The sequence below is a fragment of the Amphimedon queenslandica genome, unplaced genomic scaffold (assembly GCF_000090795.2).
Source record: "Amphimedon queenslandica unplaced genomic scaffold, v1.1 AMPQUscaffold_13445, whole genome shotgun sequence".
NCBI classification, from domain to species: domain Eukaryota; kingdom Metazoa; phylum Porifera; class Demospongiae; order Haplosclerida; family Niphatidae; genus Amphimedon; species Amphimedon queenslandica.
In genome coordinates this window covers 23,637-40,961 of record NW_003546319.1, presented here as the reverse complement: position 1 = coordinate 40,961, position 17,325 = coordinate 23,637, and the positions used below count along the sequence as shown (strand labels likewise).

The following is a 17,325-nucleotide window of genomic DNA, read 5'->3' as shown; positions in this document are numbered from 1 at the left end:
TACCTATAAAATGAATATCAAAAAACAACGACAATAGATAATAAATTAGGTTATTTCTAATTTACATAGGACTATAAAATACAAGCAAAATGGATGATGTTGGATATTTACAATATGCTACTGAATCTAGCATGCTTTATTGTCTAACTTATGGTACATAAAATACTTCAAAATAAACTTTAAATATTCGTAAAAAATCAAATTTTGATCGGAATCAATTCAAACTTTCTACGCAAAATGAGTACATGCATACGTATCAAAAAACAAAAATACATGTAACTCCACTTATAGTAAGATAGATCAGTAGTTGGAGAGTTGTAAAATTTCCGGATATTGCCAATTGCCAAATACTAATGGCTGGTAAGATATACCAAAATTTAACCGACTACCCTACCGATTTAATTTCGGTTTCTCGCCGCCAAAATAAGTCACTATACGAGATACTCACCATTTTTTAAGTACAATCTTATCCCATCTGGTACCAGTCTGAGCTGCTATCAGCTTCTTCAGGTCTCCAATGGTATCATCAGGACTAGTAGAGTTTTTATTATGTCAAAGAATAATTCACAAATAATTTTGAACAACTAGTCTATCACATAAAAATTTTAACAGACCATAACACACAAATCCATACTGCACCAAGGATACTTGCACTTTACTCGGACTTTCTTTCCCAATCTGTCGTTACAAGTAATCTCTATCATCTTTGTGATTCACCCAATTTCACCGTTTCTAATAGGCGTGGTCCCGGCAAGCCACTCCCTAAACTAACCCACGTGTCTGCACGTGAAGAGGGCAGTTAAGCCCCGCCCTTCAACACACCCACGTGCTACCACGTGTACAAAATGGAGGCTAGACTAGAGCAATATTCTTCTCTTTTCTCTTCAATGATAGACCTCATACCTCCAAATTATTACTTATGCAAAGAGGAGGAGTTCATTCAGTCGAACAAATACTTTCACAAGACGAAAAAGAGGAAAGAAATCAGCAAAGAATCTTTAATAAAAGCAAAGAAGTCGAGATTGGACCCATCGGAGAGAAAGACGGTGGAAGAAATCAAGAGAGAGATGGAAGAAGAAAAGATGGAGACAGAAAAAGACGAAGGAGAATCAAACGAAGTCTCAGAGTCTTCGCTGAAACTCAACTTGGAGAGTATTGAGAGCGTCCCATTATCGGAGCTGAGGGAGAGGCTGAGTCTTAAAATTAAAGATTGCCAGTTCAAGAGAAAAATGAAAGAGCCGGCGACAAAAACGAAGAAGGGAAAGGGGAAGGAAAGCGATAAAAAGGTTAAAAAGAAAAAGAAAGATAAGGAGGGCAAGGTTGAGGATCGTAAGAGTATATCACAGACTTTAAAACCGCCTAAAACTGAAACTGAGTCTGGTCAAGTATTATTTAATAAATTCGAATTTCGTAATCTAGAAAGCTCAAACGAGCCGAGACAGAAAAAGAAACGAAAGAAGGAAAGCACTGAGCAATTGCTCGTTAAAGCGAAGGAGAGAGAAAGGAAACTCTGTGATCTAACTGAGACAGACCCAGAGAAAGGGAAAGAGTTAAAGGAAAAGATAAAATGGCGACAAGCAATGATGAAAGCTCAGGGAGTCAAGGAGAAAACTGACTCACAGCTCTTGGAGAAGACACTGAAAAAGGAAAAGAAGTTAAAGGAAAAGAGTCAAAAGAAATGGAAAGAGAGACTCGAGAGTCAGAAAGAGGTTAAGGAGAAGAAGCAAGCTAAAAGACAGAAGCACATTAAAGAAAGGATCGACGCCAAAAAAGCTAAAAATAGCAAGAAAAAGAGGCCCAAAGGAATGAAGAAAGTTGTCTTACGCTCGTGAGTATAGCAACTTTTCGTAAAAATAACAATAGTAATATTAATTTTTATAATAATGATAATGAAATTGAAACATAATCCACTAAAATGTAATAACAACATCGACAATAATGGCAATAAATAAATAAGGCAAACACAAGAACAACATGATCATATATATATACATTACGTAATAAATAAAAGTCAACAGCAGTAATGGAAGCTACAGCAGAGATGAAAGTTAAACTGTTTATGCATTAGCTTTAAAAGAAAACAATTGCAAGTACAGCCAGCAAAGCCACGCAGAGAGACACGATGCTGGGAACTGCAATAAATGATGAGCTTGGGAATGATTCTGGAGGCTTATTGGTAGCCTCAACATTGTAAGTGGCGGTATGCGTAGATACAGTGGACGAAGGCCTCACTATTGTGGATGAGTAAAGGACTTCTTGGAGAGCGTCTGAATATGCCTGGGGCTGTTCTATTTCGTAAACGTCCATGAACAAGAATTGATCAAAATTTCCGCCTTTCCCATCTCTACAGAAGTATCCTTCGAACTGAGTGTAGGCTTCCGTCCTATTAGAGCCGGAAATGCAAAATCCGAGTGTGACACTGAAGGCTTTGTAGTGGTACTGGAGGGCACCCATACCGCATTTCTCAACTGCTTTTTCGCGAGTGATGGCACTGTCAGAGAGGTCTGGGGTGAGGTTTTCCAATAGTTTCAATTCTGTCGTCACAGCTGGGACTGAGTAGCAACCCAAACTTTTTAAACCTAGAAATAGAAAAATTAGTAAGTTATTTCAATAAGTAGTGGTAGCATTTGGACTTGATCCATTAGAAAATGTAATGTATGTGTACGATTGATTGCATGTGTACATGTACATGCTCTTTGTAAAACTTCTAAAAATTCCAATTTTATTGCAAACTTGATACATAAACAAGAAAATGTATCAGAAAATGTACGGACTATGATATAGTACATGGTATTTTTTTCAAACTTTTGCATATGCTACCTACCTCTTAGTGGATTGGGACAGTCTTGCCTATTACAATCTTCGGTTTCAGTTTGACACTTGCTCGTATCAGAGTGACCGCAATTCCTTGATCTGGTTCTTTGGCCAGTTCCACAACTAGCTGAACAAGATGTCCATTCGCCCCAAGCACCGCTATTAGGATCAGCTAATGAGAGAGAGAGGGAGAGAAAGAGAGAGGAAGTCAGGTCAAGCAACATCCAAGAGTGTTTATTCTATCAGTATGTTCTACTAAGACTTCATAAGGAAACGTCAACTTTATTTAATTCAACATACACTTGGCATTATTCCCATTTACAGTAGATACATTAATTTTTAAATACATTATTACAGCCACATACACAATCATTTGCTTCTATACTTACGTTCACAAGGTGTGTCTGTGTTACATGCCCCGTACTGTACATTAACTCCTTGACAAGAGTCACCATTCAGACAGCGCCTGGTCCTTGATCTAATGCCACCACGACAGGTAGAGCTACAGGTACCCCAGCTACCCCACTCACCCCATGTAACAGCTATAGAGAGAGAGAGAGAGAGAGAGAGGTGAGTTGTAATTTGGCAAAGGCTTGAGAAATGTAGACACACACAATAGCAAATATAACAAAAGAAATAATACATTTAATATTGCTTTTTGAAGCTTTGTGGCCATTGGATGAGCCGATAACAAAGGAAGTGGCAAGTTGTGAAGTTATAACCAAACATGCAACATCACACGGTGACTACATTAATTTACACTAAAAGCAATTACTCCCTTTACGCCTAGTAAGGTAGTAAGAGTGTACGTCTACTAATAACTATTGTAATAATTGTTGATAGGGACTCAATGGCACTCTAATGATAGCATCAAAAAACTACATAAGCTGTTAAAGGGCATACACACAACTGTGAACTACAGATAATTAATCATCATCATCATCATCGTCAATCAGTATCAAATTACATTTATTATATTTTATTTTTATTTTTATTATACTTACGTCCAGGGCAGCTCTGTGTATTACAGTCCCTGTACTCAATGTTGGATCCGGAGCAACTGTTACCATTCTGACAGGTACGGGTCCTTGACTGTCTACCCCCACCACATGTGGCAGAGCAACCACTCCAGGCATTCCAATCAGACCATGTAGCAACAACTGGAGAGAAAGAGAGAGAGAGATAAAAAAGAGGTACAATAGGACATAAATTTCAACTTGAATCAATCAATGTTATTTACCTGGACAAGACTGGGTACTACAATTCCTTGTTTCAGTGCTATCTCCCTCGCAATCGTCGCCGCCATTACAGGTCCTAGTCCTTGTCTGTGTGCCAGTATTACAGGTCCTTGTGCAGGTCGACCAGCTGCCCCATGGTCCCCATGAGCCTCCAGTACCAGAACACTTGTACTGCGTGTTGACATGACGAACGTCGCTATCTGTCAACCCATTTCTCTGGCCTAGATCACTACTGGGTACATTGGGGTCCTTGGATGTGATGGTACGCTGTCCGTTTTTCGTAAAAGCATAAGAGCTGTAGTGCATGATGGATCTATAATCGTAAGGGATCCCTTGGAGCGTTATGATGAAGGAGACATCAACTTTCTCAAAGTTGCTCTCGGTCCCTGAAATTAAACAGGCAAATAATAAATCACATGCTTAATAGTGTAATGCATGATATGTTTCCTTTACTATAGGAGCGTGCTAGGAATGCATGGAGGGTTTACGTTAAGGAAGGGTGGGTCTGTTTTGTGTAGTGTGTGTAGTGTATCATGCGCTTGAGGAGTGAAGAGTAAGCATGAGACAATGGGAAGTGAAATAGTTCTGAGAATGAGGGTGAAATAATTGTGAGAATGAGGTTTGAGGTTAATAAAATATAAATCCTACAAATGCGGGTCATGAGGTTTCAACAACTCTTTCTCTCTCTCTTCCTCTCTCTCTTCCTCTTCCTCTTTCCCTTACCAGCTCTGATATTTTCCGTGTGAATGTTAACGTATTGGTCCCTGTCAGGTCTGCTTTGTTCGTGCCAGCGGCCGAGAGCATGGAACAGCTCGTGTATAATGATACCTTTGTGAGCACAGTTTTGGCCAATTGATATCTCCTGTGGCCCGTGTATACGCCCAATGTAAGACCAGCAGCTAAGAGGAAGAGAGGGAGGGGGAGTATTAGAGATGGAATACCATATGAGCATATATGAACATTGCAATTCCTTTGATGATATTAATTTGGTTAAATAGAATTACGCCATCACCAGTCATGGCAGACTGTGTAATATGATTACTCCAGGTTGCTATGGTGTGCAGTAAAATATAGCCAAAAATATCAGCTATCATAACTGGATGCATGCATACAAGCAATTAATGCAAATTAAAGTACTGATTTATGCAGTGCACAAATTCCTTACCCATCAAGTTTTTTGAATATGACATAGTCAGCTTCGTTGGTCCTTGGTATAATGCGAATGCAGGACTTGTTTCCATACTCCCAGATAGCTTCATTGATGCGATTCACAGCATTCGAGTCACCTAAGCAAAGGAGATGAGAGAAGATCATTGACAGGCTAGTGTGCATGATTGCAAATGCTTACCTGCAAGGGAGCTGTCAATTATATAAGGGACTCTGCCCTGGGGCCAGAGGTAGTATGAATGGTTGACGACTAGATTAGCCACTCCAAGGATGCGTTTATCAGAGATTGCGTCTCTGCTGTGCTCAAGGAGTACCTCTTGTCCAGGCAGGAGCTTGATGTCTCCTTCAAGAAGGCTCGAATCTATGGAAGACAATTTATAAAGTGGATCTCATGAACAGATAAGCCACTTACTGGTGTCGTTTATGTTTATCTCTAGCTCCGTCTCAGCCTTTGCCACATTGCTCAGCTGGAGCAGGATCATTGCTGCTGATAAAATAACTACTGCGCCAAAAGAAGCCTTCATTCCGCTTTCTCTTAGACTTAGTATAAATGAAAAGATATTTTCTTTATAAGTCTCTCTCTTATTGCTGCAACTTAAGCACGAGAACTGTGATGGAGCTGCAACTCTCCTCCTGTTTTATACTCTACCGGCGAGACCAACCGGAGCGATAGGAAGTCGCAGCGCCGCACCATAAAAGGCAACGGTACTTTGCTGTCTTCTTTATCACGTCATCTTTGAACTCAAGCGACAGTGTGGGCAATAAAATACACACTTAAAGTGCAATTGAGCTTGTATAGACACAATATTTTATGTACAGACAATAGAGAGAGTGGGAGAAAATATAACAACAACCAATTAGACTCCACACAAACAAAAAATGCAGAGGAAGAGAGAAATCGAGAACTATCGTAAAATTACAAACAAGAGAAAACCAATAATATTGAAGTAGCTGACTAACAAAATATCAAATATCTTCATCATCGCTATCGTCATCATCATCATCATCGTCATCATCATCACTCGCTGATAGTGGTATGTTGTTGTTCTTCAACATCTCTCTGTATTTCCTTAGTTTAGAGTCGTTGTCTGCTAAAAGGACGAGAAGGTCTTCTTGCTCTTTCTCTAATGATTCGTTCTTGCTCACCAATTCTTTTATTTTGACCTCAAGAGACCCATAATCCGTTAGCCTAGCCTCGTATTCAGCTAATCGAGTCAGGAGGTTTTTCCTCTCGTTCTCAAGTCCTAGGTTCTTCTCTGATAACTGTCGGAGTTTTTCCTGAGTTTCCCCCTCGTTGCTTGAAATGGGTGGGGCAATCGCTGAGAGGGTCAGCTGTTGGTTGAGTTGCGTATCGAGATAAGTCTTTTCAGTTAGGAGTGCTTCGTTATCAGACCTCAACTGCTCAACCTCCTGCCTTAACCTTGATACATCTTCCGAGCTAGATTGCTGACTCAACTGCAGCTGAAGTGCTTCGCATTTCTCTCTCATCCTTTCCAATTCTGCATTTTTCTGTCCTAACTCTTGTCTCAAGGACTCCTGCAGTCTCGAATGAGAGAGACTAGCCTCTCTCAGAGACACCAGTTCCTTGTTTAGTTCCCCATTCGTACCAGGAGCGCTGTTGCTAAGAAGTGATTGAGTATCATTGCCATTCCTTCCTCTCTCCAACTCCTGGCATTTGTTCCTTAGCTCTATGATCTGTCTATCTTGCTCTTGGAGTAAGTCCTTGTACTGCTGTACGACGGAGGAGTGCTCTTCAAAACTAGCACTGAGCTGTGATTGGGATATGAGATGATTCTGGCTGCTAGTGGGCACGCCCTCTGCCCCACCATTCGTCTCTATGGAAGGATCCAAAGCTCTCTGTATGGCATTGGAGACTTGTCTAAAGAGGACAGTGAAAGGATAATCAAAGAATATCTGATTCACGCTCCCCGCCTGAATCTGAGGCTGCTTACTAGCTTGAATAAAAAACTCTGTGGACGAGAGTTGAGTGAAAGACTGCGTAAAACTGTCTTGATTGATACGCCTTGTGATTATTTCTCGTAGCGTTTCAGGCGAGTACCCAGAAGAACTACCATCATTATACACTAGGCAGATACCAATAAGTGTAGCACAAAGGCCACCTATTATCTGGTCAGTGTCATTGTTATAGTGATGCTCTATCATACCAGTCAGGTAAGGGATGTTAACTGGGTTATCCAGAAATGAGGTAACAGCAGCTGTGCAGTCGGTAAGCCATGTACACAGTAAGACTAGTAGCCCAACACGACTCAGTGGTTTCAGGTCAGGCATATTGACCAGGACATCAGAGCACTGCTGCAATAGAGTGACCTGGCCTTTCCCTTGCATGGAGAGCTGGACACGAAGCAGCTGTGGCTTCTGGGATGAGTTTAAAGCAGCTGCTAGACTCATAGCTGTCATCCATATGGAAAGAGAATCATTACCAAATATCCCAGCACATAAGACCTGGCCTGCTGAGACTGTCGTTTCTGTCGAAGAAGGCAAAAGCGTATTTATTACCTTGCTCTGTCCGACTTCATTCTTATACAGATAGCTTTGGAAGCAGTAGAGTGCGGCCAGTCGTAGTGGCAATGGCTGTTTCTCGTTAACCATACACATTAATATGGTGAGTATGCCAGAGCGAGGTGGGGTAGAGGGAGTCTCAACTGTATCGAAAAACTGCTGATTAACGAAATTGCCTCTCACAACCTCAGCGACAGTATTGATACTCTCAACTAGTACTGCAGTAGGTACTCCACTGGCAAACATGAACATACACAGAAACTCAAGTAGACGACACTGGTGCATCACTTTCTGACAGGCGGAGACGTTCTGCTGAGAATTACTAGGAGCAACGAGACAACGAACGAGTAACAACATGGCGAGGACATTGGACGTTTTTTGATTACTCCATTTCAAACTCGAGGACAGTTTGAAATCGAAGAAAGGAACGAGGGATTGAACCTGGTTTGCCTCTCGATAGAAAGCTTGATTGGAAGAATTGCCACGTAAAAGATTCTGCATGACAGTGATACAATCTTCAACTATGATACTCCCATCACTGTAGCCTTCGTCACTTATTATCAACATGAGGCGTTCAAAGGCACTCTCAAAAGCTACAATCTTCTGTATTTGACTGTTAGAGCGAGTGAGATAAGACAGCAAGAGTATGGCATCGTTACGTATGACCTCCTGTTTAGCCGAAAGTAGGTCCATTATTTTAGAGATTCCCATCGGAGAAGAGAGGACGGCTTCCTGGATATCAACCATCTTTAGGCAGAGGAGGGACGTTAATAGGCGGACAGTCGGGTGACGTACTTGAAAGTCGAATTCTTCAAGTAGGCGAAGGAGGAGGACGAGGTTCTCCGGGTCTTTGAGTATTTGCTCGGCATAATCGACACCTACATGTATGAAAATATATTAGACTGTTGATATCAGAAAATGATTATCATTAATTTTGATGCATGAACAGGATTTCAATTATAACCTCATTATACAGTTAAGGGTTAAAAATTAAGTGTAAAATTAACCCTCAAAATGGCCGAATAAATTAAGTAAAATTAATTCAACAAAACCATTTCTAGCTGTTTTATTATATCGATAATATTTAAAATTATTATATACTATCAATGACATACCTAATAGAAGCTCATCTGTCCTTTCTTCTCCTTCATCCGATGATAGTACATTCAATATAGACTCCACAGCATATCCCACGCATTCCCCATCACTAATATCATTCCTAATGGCCTGGAACAGCAATGGAAGGCAAATATTACCAACCTCCCGCCTATATTGACGAGACATGCCCTTTATAGCCCTCAGGGCGTCCCTCCTGTCGTCCAAATTGACAGAACTAGATACTCTGTTGCTTAGTTTTTGAACTGTCTCTGCTCCAGAGGGTTTAGACTCTGCTCCGGCCGTAGAGGGCCCGAAAACAGACTTGAGGATGGACGCCATTTTGTTTCTTTGTCCGAACGTGGGGAATTAATTATTTTCTGCGCATGCGCGAACGAGCGACGTTGCCATGACTACAACGTTACAAAATGGCCGGCAGAAGTGCTTGTGGACCATTGTGTCAGCATCCCTCCTGCTGGCAGTCCCCGGTAATAGAGAGAGAAAGAGACCTCCCATCCGTCTACACGGATCAAAAGCCAACGGCAGAAAAGTGGCCAGAGGCCGAGGGTAATTTAAATAGCGATACTAATAATAAACAAAACATGTATATATGTAGACCTTTTCCTCTTTTAATCTTTTGACAAGCTGATGTACACGAGAAAGACACCATGTCTTGTTTTGTGGTTTGTAGTCTCACTGTACCACAAATCCCTAAATGACTCGATATAGCACCATAATTAGCAGTAGGACACAATGTGCAATTGTATTTATGATGTTGATCAAATGTCACCACTCTTTTAATTGGTTTTTAATTTGACAAAATTTAATAATAATTGTTTATTTTTAAGCACATACGTGTATAAGTACACATAATGCATGGGAGGTAATTTTTGGGTGGCTTAGATTTAGTAATTTCATTGTCATTTGGCAACCTGCCATTTGTTACATGTACATTGTACATATACAATGACATTGTAGGGACACAAATTGACCAAATTCAACTTAAAAATTAAAATTATAGTAATTCTCTCCATCGCTACAGCCCATGCATCCAATTACAGTCGTACATGTACTTTAATTTACACGCTTATTCAAAATGACTATATTAGGTCATCGATAGGAGTTGAAGTGTGTGGGTGTGTGTGTATACTTTATTAAGCGTCTAAGTCTTCTTCCTTCCTAATAAGTGAAAGGGGGACAGGAGATTACTATCGCTCTATCAGTTTTGCAAGCTCACTTGTGCCAGTAATTAATTAGTGCTTGTACAGGCTGTGGTTTCTGTTACTCTCTCCCTTTGGTGTCTGTTTTATGTCCTTTTTTGCACCTCTCAACCTCTACATGATATATTACACTTGTGTAACAATTATTGATACTGTAGCATTTCCTTCTTTATTGTGGTTTTGAGAACTTTGCTCTTTCTACCTATAGAATGACTGTGCCTTTATAATCAATGTTATACCTAAATAATTATTATCTAATGTATCAGTTAGTCTTGGAATAATCTGGACTGTTCTGTAATATGTGCTAGTCTGTTAGAATGCTCTGTTGAATGTTAGTTTTTCTTGTATGTTTAAGCATCAGTCATTGTTTTTAAGACCCCTTGGTATTTGACACATTCTTCATCTCTAGCACAATCCAAGGAAGTGGTTTACATGTATTGTCTATAGGTCAAAGACAATACAAATAAACCTAACACGATTGTACATGTGCTTCTAGTGTGCATTCATCATGTTGATTTATTTACTATTTGTTCATGTAAAGGTGCATGTACATGTAATGAATGATGTTTAGACTCTGAAGATTGCTAATTTGTAGTTCACACATGTACATCACAGTCATGTGTTGTCACTATGCATGTACATGTACATGCATTCACATAGAAAAACTTGCAGCCTAGCTTACGTCATGTACATGCAGAAGTATAGTAATATCTTGACCTCTAATATCACTTCACCTCCAACTCTACTGATTATTAATATTTTCTCTCTCTCTCTCCCTCATGTGTGCAACATGATATCATAATTGTTACACGTACGCGTACATGTACATGTACATGTACTGTAGTCTGTAGTACATGTTTAGTATAATTGTTAATAATTGTTAATAATCACCTATTCCATTTATGTATCATTGTTTGTTAACTATCAAGTGTTCGATTACCTTTCATGTATGGAACTGTATCATTGCACAGATAAGACATACAGTACCGCTCAGCTATAGCTTTACTTTTCGTACATGACACTAGTGCATCTTCTCTATACACTCAATGCACACTAGTGCAAGGTACACGCGTAGCACCTGTATCGTGTATTTACACGAGTGAAAAAGTAAAGTTATAGCTGAGCGTACTGTACATGTATCTGGATATATGTACATGCATGTACATGTAAGATGTACATTAAATTTACATGTAGATTGCACATTGTCCATATTTTATTGCAATACATGTAGTGTCGGTACTAATTTCAAATTAATTGTAAGGTAATTGCATACATTTACACTGAATTAGCTCCACTCTCTCCTCTACTGAATGTACCTGTACATGCACGATTGCACCTTACATCATATTTGACTAATTATGTACAATTTTGGCAGCAATCATTTCTCAGAAATATACATGTACATGCACGTACATGTACATGTATGTGTATTTCACATACATGTACATATACTTACAGTTGTATACATGTACATGTTCATTTTACGCTAGCTACGCTATTATACTTTAGTATGCGTTGTGTATAATCTTAGCTTGCAATCATTTTGCGTTCATGTGTGCCTTAGGTGTTAAATTTCCGTCTCTTTTACATGTACATGTGCTGTATGGTCTAGACTACATCCCCAGGATGATATAATGGTACTTAATAAAATACGCCTATTAATGATAACAAATAAAATCACTAGTAATGCTACATGAATTGCACATGTAATGTAAATGTGGGGTGATTAAAGTTAGGAAAGATGAGGTAATGTACTGAAGTGGTACATGTGCACACTTTTAGGATGTGGAGATGATAATTATGAGCATAAATTATTCACACCTTAACTCTCTTATTCTTCCTTTCTCTTTTCTTCTCTCTCTCTCCTCTCCCCCCCTTCTCTCTCTCTCTCTCTCTCCCCCTCCCCCCTCTCTCTCTCTCCCTCCCCCCCTCTCTTTCTCCCCCCCTCTCTCTCTCTCCCCCTCCCCCCCTCTCTCTCTCTCTCTCTCTCTCTCTCCCTCTCTCCCTCCCCCTCTCTCCCTCCTCTCCAGCATATGATAGTTTTCCTGTGATGACAGTATCAGATGTAACCAGTTCAGTCAGACTGTCTCCTCTACCCGAAAGACCATTACCATCTTATGGCAAGAGACAGAAGTAAATCACTAACAACACATTTTGTTGTTCTAGGAACATAATATACATACATATGGTACATGTACGTGACATTTTTTTTCTGGTCCATTTACTATTACCAAGATAGGCCATCTTACATCACATTCACCATGTACAGTATATGCTCATTCATGTACACTGCAGTACATTACATGTTCTATGCTTGCTTTCCTGATTTCATAATTAAATCGTATTTGCCTCATTTCTCATGATATTTGCTACAAGTGCATTTACATAATTGATTGTACACATGTACAACGATATTTAAGTTTTGTGTGTTACATCTACTGCACATGTGCCTATGATATGTATGTACATGTAGTATGACCAGGTGTTGATGCATTTTACTCCTCTCCATTTCCGTGTATTTGCACGCGATTCATGTACATGTATATGTATGCATGTATACTAGCTGGTATGTGTTTTAGGTGTATACACCTAGCCTTATTGTCTATGGATCACATCTACCAGTTCAGCACATGTGCATAATCCTCATGTATGCATGTACATGCCTATAAAACATACTGTACATGTACATGCATGTATGCATGTACATTGTAAACCAAATGGCAACAAGACACAAATAATTTAACTGCTAGCGCAAACAAGATCAATGCCAGGATTATTTCAGCTCGTCCGACAAAACACATCAAAGCGCTTCAAAAATTTTGCGGGAATGAGAAAAGACCTTTAAAAGTGTAATATATACTGGATACTGTAGTAAACTTGTAATGTGGGGGGGAAGAGAAAGAGTGAGAAAGAACATGAGACAATTGATCATTTATAATTGCATACACAGAGAGGCATTCGTGTGTAGTACATGTACAAGACATGCACGCTTAGAACAACCTCATGCACCAAACAGCCACGTGCCCGAAAGAGCCGCGTGCACACACACACACGCACGCATACATGCATGTACGTGTACATGTACAAAGCTCCTAATTAGTGCATGTACATGTATTGTGCGTATTACATAATAGATGTATAGTCCTTTTTGGAGGACAAGTGGGAGAAATGTTAAACTGTAAGCTAAAAGGGCTATAGCTTTACACTTAAATCACATACCAGTACATGCATGTGTACATGAATCACGTGTTGATGTATTTGCATTGTGTACATGTACAGACAAAGGGAATTAGAGAGGAGTAAATGAACATCTGGTACTCATATTGTATCAGATATATAGTGGAGGTACATGAATCACACACGAAGTTAATTTAAATACACATTGTACATGTTACAAATCAATAATATCAATAATATGCACTGTGGGAAATATATTATCATGAATAGTTATAGAATTAGGAATGCAGGCATAGAACGTACAATGTACATGTACATGTACATGTACATGTACTGTACATGTACTGTACATGCATTGTACATTGATCTCACTGCATCGTTTCACATCAGTCCACCTCTAGAGGGGAAGTGAGACTGATATATGCCATGAAACCACTCCACTGTGAAACTGATTAATGTACATCTACATCAATGCATATTACTTTTGCCAGCCTTATGTGTGAACTGATTAATGTGCATCACTTAATGCACATTACTTTTGCTAGCCTTACTGTATGTGTGGTTTGAAATTTGATATTCACACATACATGTACATGTGTATACACATTATTATTGTGTTAATAATAACAGTCATCATAGACTATAATCTTTCTTTTGCCTGTGTCAAAAGGCCTTGTGTGTGGTTTAAAATTTGATATTCACACATACATGTATATACAGTGTAGATGTACCTACATGTATATGTATGTTATTATTGTGTTAATATTTTAGTAACATTCATCAGACTCATCACAGACTATACTCTTTCTCTCCCTCCTTCTAGTGCTAATAATATATTCCATTCCTGTCAGTCATGTGTCAACAGTAGGAGAAGGCGTAGAAAGAATATCAGCTTCACTCAATTCGTCCTTCAGGAAGACACGAGTGACGACGTGACTCAAACCTCGCCTAATTTAAATGACTATAAGTTTGTACCTGTTCTTTTCTGGAAGACGCATCCTTCTTCAAATAAGCCGCGAAAGATTAAGAGCCCTGGTCTTAGGGAAGCCGAGGAAAGGAGAGAAGAAGAGGAGGAGAAACCTTTGCTAAAGAAAATGGATCTTTCTGAAAGTCTTCCTCCGACTATCAGTAATACAACTTGTACTGCTAGCTCACTTAGTCAGTCTAAACAGAGAAGAATTTTAGAGGTAAAAGAGAGAGGGGGGGAGAGGGAGGGAGGGAGGGAGAGGGAAGGAGAGAGGGAAAGGGAGAGAGGGGGAGAGCGAGAGAGCGAGAGGGAGGGAGGGAGAGCGAGAGGGAGTCAGGGAGAGGGAGTGAGGGAGGGAGGGAGAGAGCTACGTGTACGTGTGAGGGAGAGGTGAGGCGGGGGAGAGTGACAATAATAGTGAAGGCTTTGTGTGTGAATCACAAACAGTAATCAATAATCAATTAATCTTTAATGATGCATAATTATTTTTTAATTACTGATAATCTCAATACTCATCAATTCATTTGCATATGTCACTGTCTGAGCCTGTCTCCCCAAAACATGTCTACTAGCTACATGCACTGTACAAGTGTACTGCATCTACATGCATGCCTATGTCTACTGTAATGTATGCACGCTCATTTTTTATCGTGATGATCACATGTAACATAATATGTTTGTTGTGATCTAATAGTCTCCAGACACTAATTGATATGCGTCATCATGTACTGTTGATCCTTTGGACTTGTGAACTAACTGACTGTATAGCACTAGTGCCAGTTGCCAAATGTACATTATCCTGAACTAGACTAAACTGCTTTGGTGAACTCAATAAAACATGATAATTAATACACACATGCATGTACATGTACTTGTAGATAATAAGGCACCCTGGCCCATGGAGTTTGAATTTACACAAGTTACTTTTACCTGAGATTGTGGTAACTGAGCATGAATATAATGTTTACAACTAGCATGTTGCTATGAAAATGATGAACCGCATGCAAGCATAGTAAACTTGACAAGCAAAACGTGCCAACTTTTGCTGAGTAACATGTACATGTAGTACAGTAATTTGTATAATGCATTCTTCTCTTAATAGTCACATTGTGTGTCTCAATCTTGTTTTTCTTCAGCCGTATTACATGTACATGTATGTACCTTTATTTTGTACATGTGTATGTACATGTACACTACATTTTACATACAGTAGTTTCATGATATATAATTTGGAGTTGTAAAACTTTGGGTATTTGCAAGATTTTAGATAAGATTAGTAAGCTGTATTTGGCAAACTTGGTTGCCATTGAGCATGTAGTGGTTCGAAAAAGGCAATGGGTTTCATTTCGCAGGTGATTATCAAAATGCCAAATTGGCCGAAATTTCCCCTTTCCAAATTTATCAACTACATGTACATGTACATGGTATGCGGTAATTGTTTTCTTCCTGTTGTGTACATCTGCTCACTCTACAGTGTAGTATGTACATCTTCATTTGTGCAATATTTACAAGTCCCTTAATTCGACATTTCTACACATGCACATAACTTGGTATCATATATGTAGATTGTTTGTGTATACTTAAACTTCAAGTCTGTCTAATTATACCAACTATAGTCTTTATTGGCATTTTAGTAAAATTACTGATACTGCACTTGTACTTGAACCACCCACTCAATATCAAATAGCATTATACGTGTAGCTTATAGTTGTACACCTTATCACCCCACTGTCTCTGTCTCCCCCTCACTCTCTCTCTATTTTGTACTTATTTGTACATGTACATGTACTTGTGTGTATAGTACTAATGACCTGGGATAATCAAATTAAAATAAACTACTACGTGAGTAAAATATACATGTACATGTACATACAGTACATGTATGATAATAATACTGTCTTCATTGGCTATTGAACATAGGAAATTTACATGCAGCTCTCTCTCTCTCTCTCTCTCTCTCTCTCTCCCTCTCTCTCCTCCCTCCCTCTCTCTCTTTGTTCAGGCTAAGAAGCCTACCAGGACATTAGCCAGTGCTATTGGTGGAAGAAGACAAAACAGTGCTGCAGCCTCTGTTGGATTTATGCTTGATAAATACATGTAAATGAACTAAATACAATGTACATTGCATACTTCATGCAGTTAATGTGTACAAGTTAATATCATGTACATGTACATGTACATGGTGAATGAATCTTCATTGCATTTGAGCTTTGAAGATTAAAAGAATTACATGTACCTCTAAAACTCTTTTAATGTAATGGTGATGTAATGGAAACAATCTGAGGACATTATTTTACATTATAGCCTAATTGTTTTAATAATAGTGTTTATAGTATTTTATTTTATTTTATTTTGTTTAGTGCTGATGGATTAGATGATGTTCCTCCTAATGTCATAAACCAAATAATTCAACATTTGCAAAAGTAAGAAATGCATGTACATGTACATACACTTTATCATTATCTTTTAAAATCCATACTTGTATGTTAGATAAACACATTTACACATGTTCATGCAGGGTTTCCTACAGGATTTTGGCATAGTGCTCAGCTGATACATATTACATGTGTACTTAAATGTGTGTTGTTTAGAAATTTTTAAAATTGGATTTTTTATGAATTTTTAAGTTGCTCAAAAATCGAGTCAAAATTTCTGTACTATATAGTATAGGGATGTTAGCCGAATTTCACCACAATTGAAAAGGGGAGAATTCTCAATTTTTAATATTTTTTCTGATACATATGTACATGTACATGTACATGTATGTTGCGTAGAAAGTTTAAGCTCATTCCGATCAAAGTTCGATTTTTTATGAATTTTAAAATTTGCTCAAAAATCTGGTTCCGATTAATATTTTTTATTTGTAGCCATCTGAAAAAATTTTGCTACATGTACAGTACATGTAATTTCTGTAAAATTTATGTACATGCATATGTATAAGTCCATGCTCAAAAAGTGAGATTGATTCCTGATTTTTTCCTGATTTTTTCTGATACAATGACTCATGACTGTCTGAATTGAACCAGCCTATACATGTACATGTACATGTACACGCATGGGCCCTGTTTTAGCTGAAATTTATCATGTACATGTACATGTACGAACATACATGTACATGCATGTGCAT

At 38.8% G+C, this 17,325-nt stretch overlaps 4 protein-coding genes across 4 annotated transcripts in view; 2 read left to right on the top strand and 2 right to left on the bottom strand.

Moving 5' to 3' along the window:
* Positions 1–798: 798 nt before the first annotated feature.
* Positions 799–1,925, top strand: LOC105312437 (ribosomal RNA-processing protein 14-C-like). Its single transcript, XM_011405089.2, has one exon. The coding sequence runs from the start codon at positions 846–848 to the stop codon at positions 1,830–1,832; it is 987 nt and encodes a 328-aa protein (XP_011403391.1). The 5' UTR covers positions 799–845; the 3' UTR covers positions 1,833–1,925.
* LOC100632746 (zinc metalloproteinase nas-14-like) lies at positions 1,907–5,849 on the bottom strand. The gene is made up of 9 exons (XM_019995410.1): positions 5,632–5,849; positions 5,401–5,580; positions 5,218–5,338; positions 4,776–4,951; positions 4,055–4,438; positions 3,819–3,974; positions 3,204–3,356; positions 2,825–2,986; positions 1,907–2,579 (listed from the first exon to the last, which is right to left on the bottom strand). Exons 1-9 carry the CDS (start codon positions 5,741–5,743, stop codon positions 2,071–2,073), a joined length of 1,953 nt encoding a protein of 650 aa, XP_019850969.1. The 5' UTR covers positions 5,744–5,849; the 3' UTR covers positions 1,907–2,070.
* A 118-nt stretch (positions 5,850–5,967) lies between these two features.
* Positions 5,968–9,210, bottom strand: LOC100632619 (general vesicular transport factor p115-like). The gene is made up of 2 exons (XM_003385872.3): positions 8,855–9,210; positions 5,968–8,617 (listed from the first exon to the last, which is right to left on the bottom strand). The coding sequence occupies exons 1-2, from the start codon at positions 9,174–9,176 to the stop codon at positions 6,186–6,188; spliced, it is 2,754 nt and encodes a 917-aa protein (XP_003385920.3). The 5' UTR covers positions 9,177–9,210; the 3' UTR covers positions 5,968–6,185.
* Positions 9,211–9,228: 18 nt separating this feature from the next.
* LOC109581355 (uncharacterized) overlaps positions 9,229–17,325 on the top strand; it is an 11,031-nt gene continuing 2,934 nt past the window's right edge. The window contains exons 1-5 of the mRNA XM_019995411.1: positions 9,229–9,401; positions 12,085–12,187; positions 14,055–14,418; positions 16,201–16,295; positions 16,559–16,621. Coding sequence (XP_019850970.1) covers positions 9,263–9,401; positions 12,085–12,187; positions 14,055–14,418; positions 16,201–16,295; positions 16,559–16,621 — 764 coding nt within the window. The 5' untranslated portion in view covers positions 9,229–9,262. The remainder of the gene's footprint in view (positions 9,402–12,084; positions 12,188–14,054; positions 14,419–16,200; positions 16,296–16,558; positions 16,622–17,325) is intronic.

Coding starts and splice junctions, on each gene's coding strand:
- LOC105312437 (XM_011405089.2), top strand. CDS start 846: ATGGAGGCTAGACTAGAGCAATATTCTTCTCTTTTCTCTTCAATGATA.
- LOC100632746 (XM_019995410.1), bottom strand. CDS start 5,743: ATGAAGGCTTCTTTTGGCGCAGTAGTTATTTTATCAGCAGCAATGATC. Junction 3,975..4,054: donor TAGTACCCAGTCTTGTCCAG/GTAAATAACATT, acceptor CTTTCTCTCCAG/TTGTTGCTACATGGTCTGAT. Junction 2,580..2,824: donor CTGTCCCAATCCACTAAGAG/GTAGGTAGCATA, acceptor TTCTATTTCTAG/GTTTAAAAAGTTTGGGTTGC.
- LOC100632619 (XM_003385872.3), bottom strand. CDS start 9,176: ATGGCGTCCATCCTCAAGTCTGTTTTCGGGCCCTCTACGGCCGGAGCA. Junction 8,618..8,854: donor GACAGATGAGCTTCTATTAG/GTATGTCATTGA, acceptor TCATACATGTAG/GTGTCGATTATGCCGAGCAA.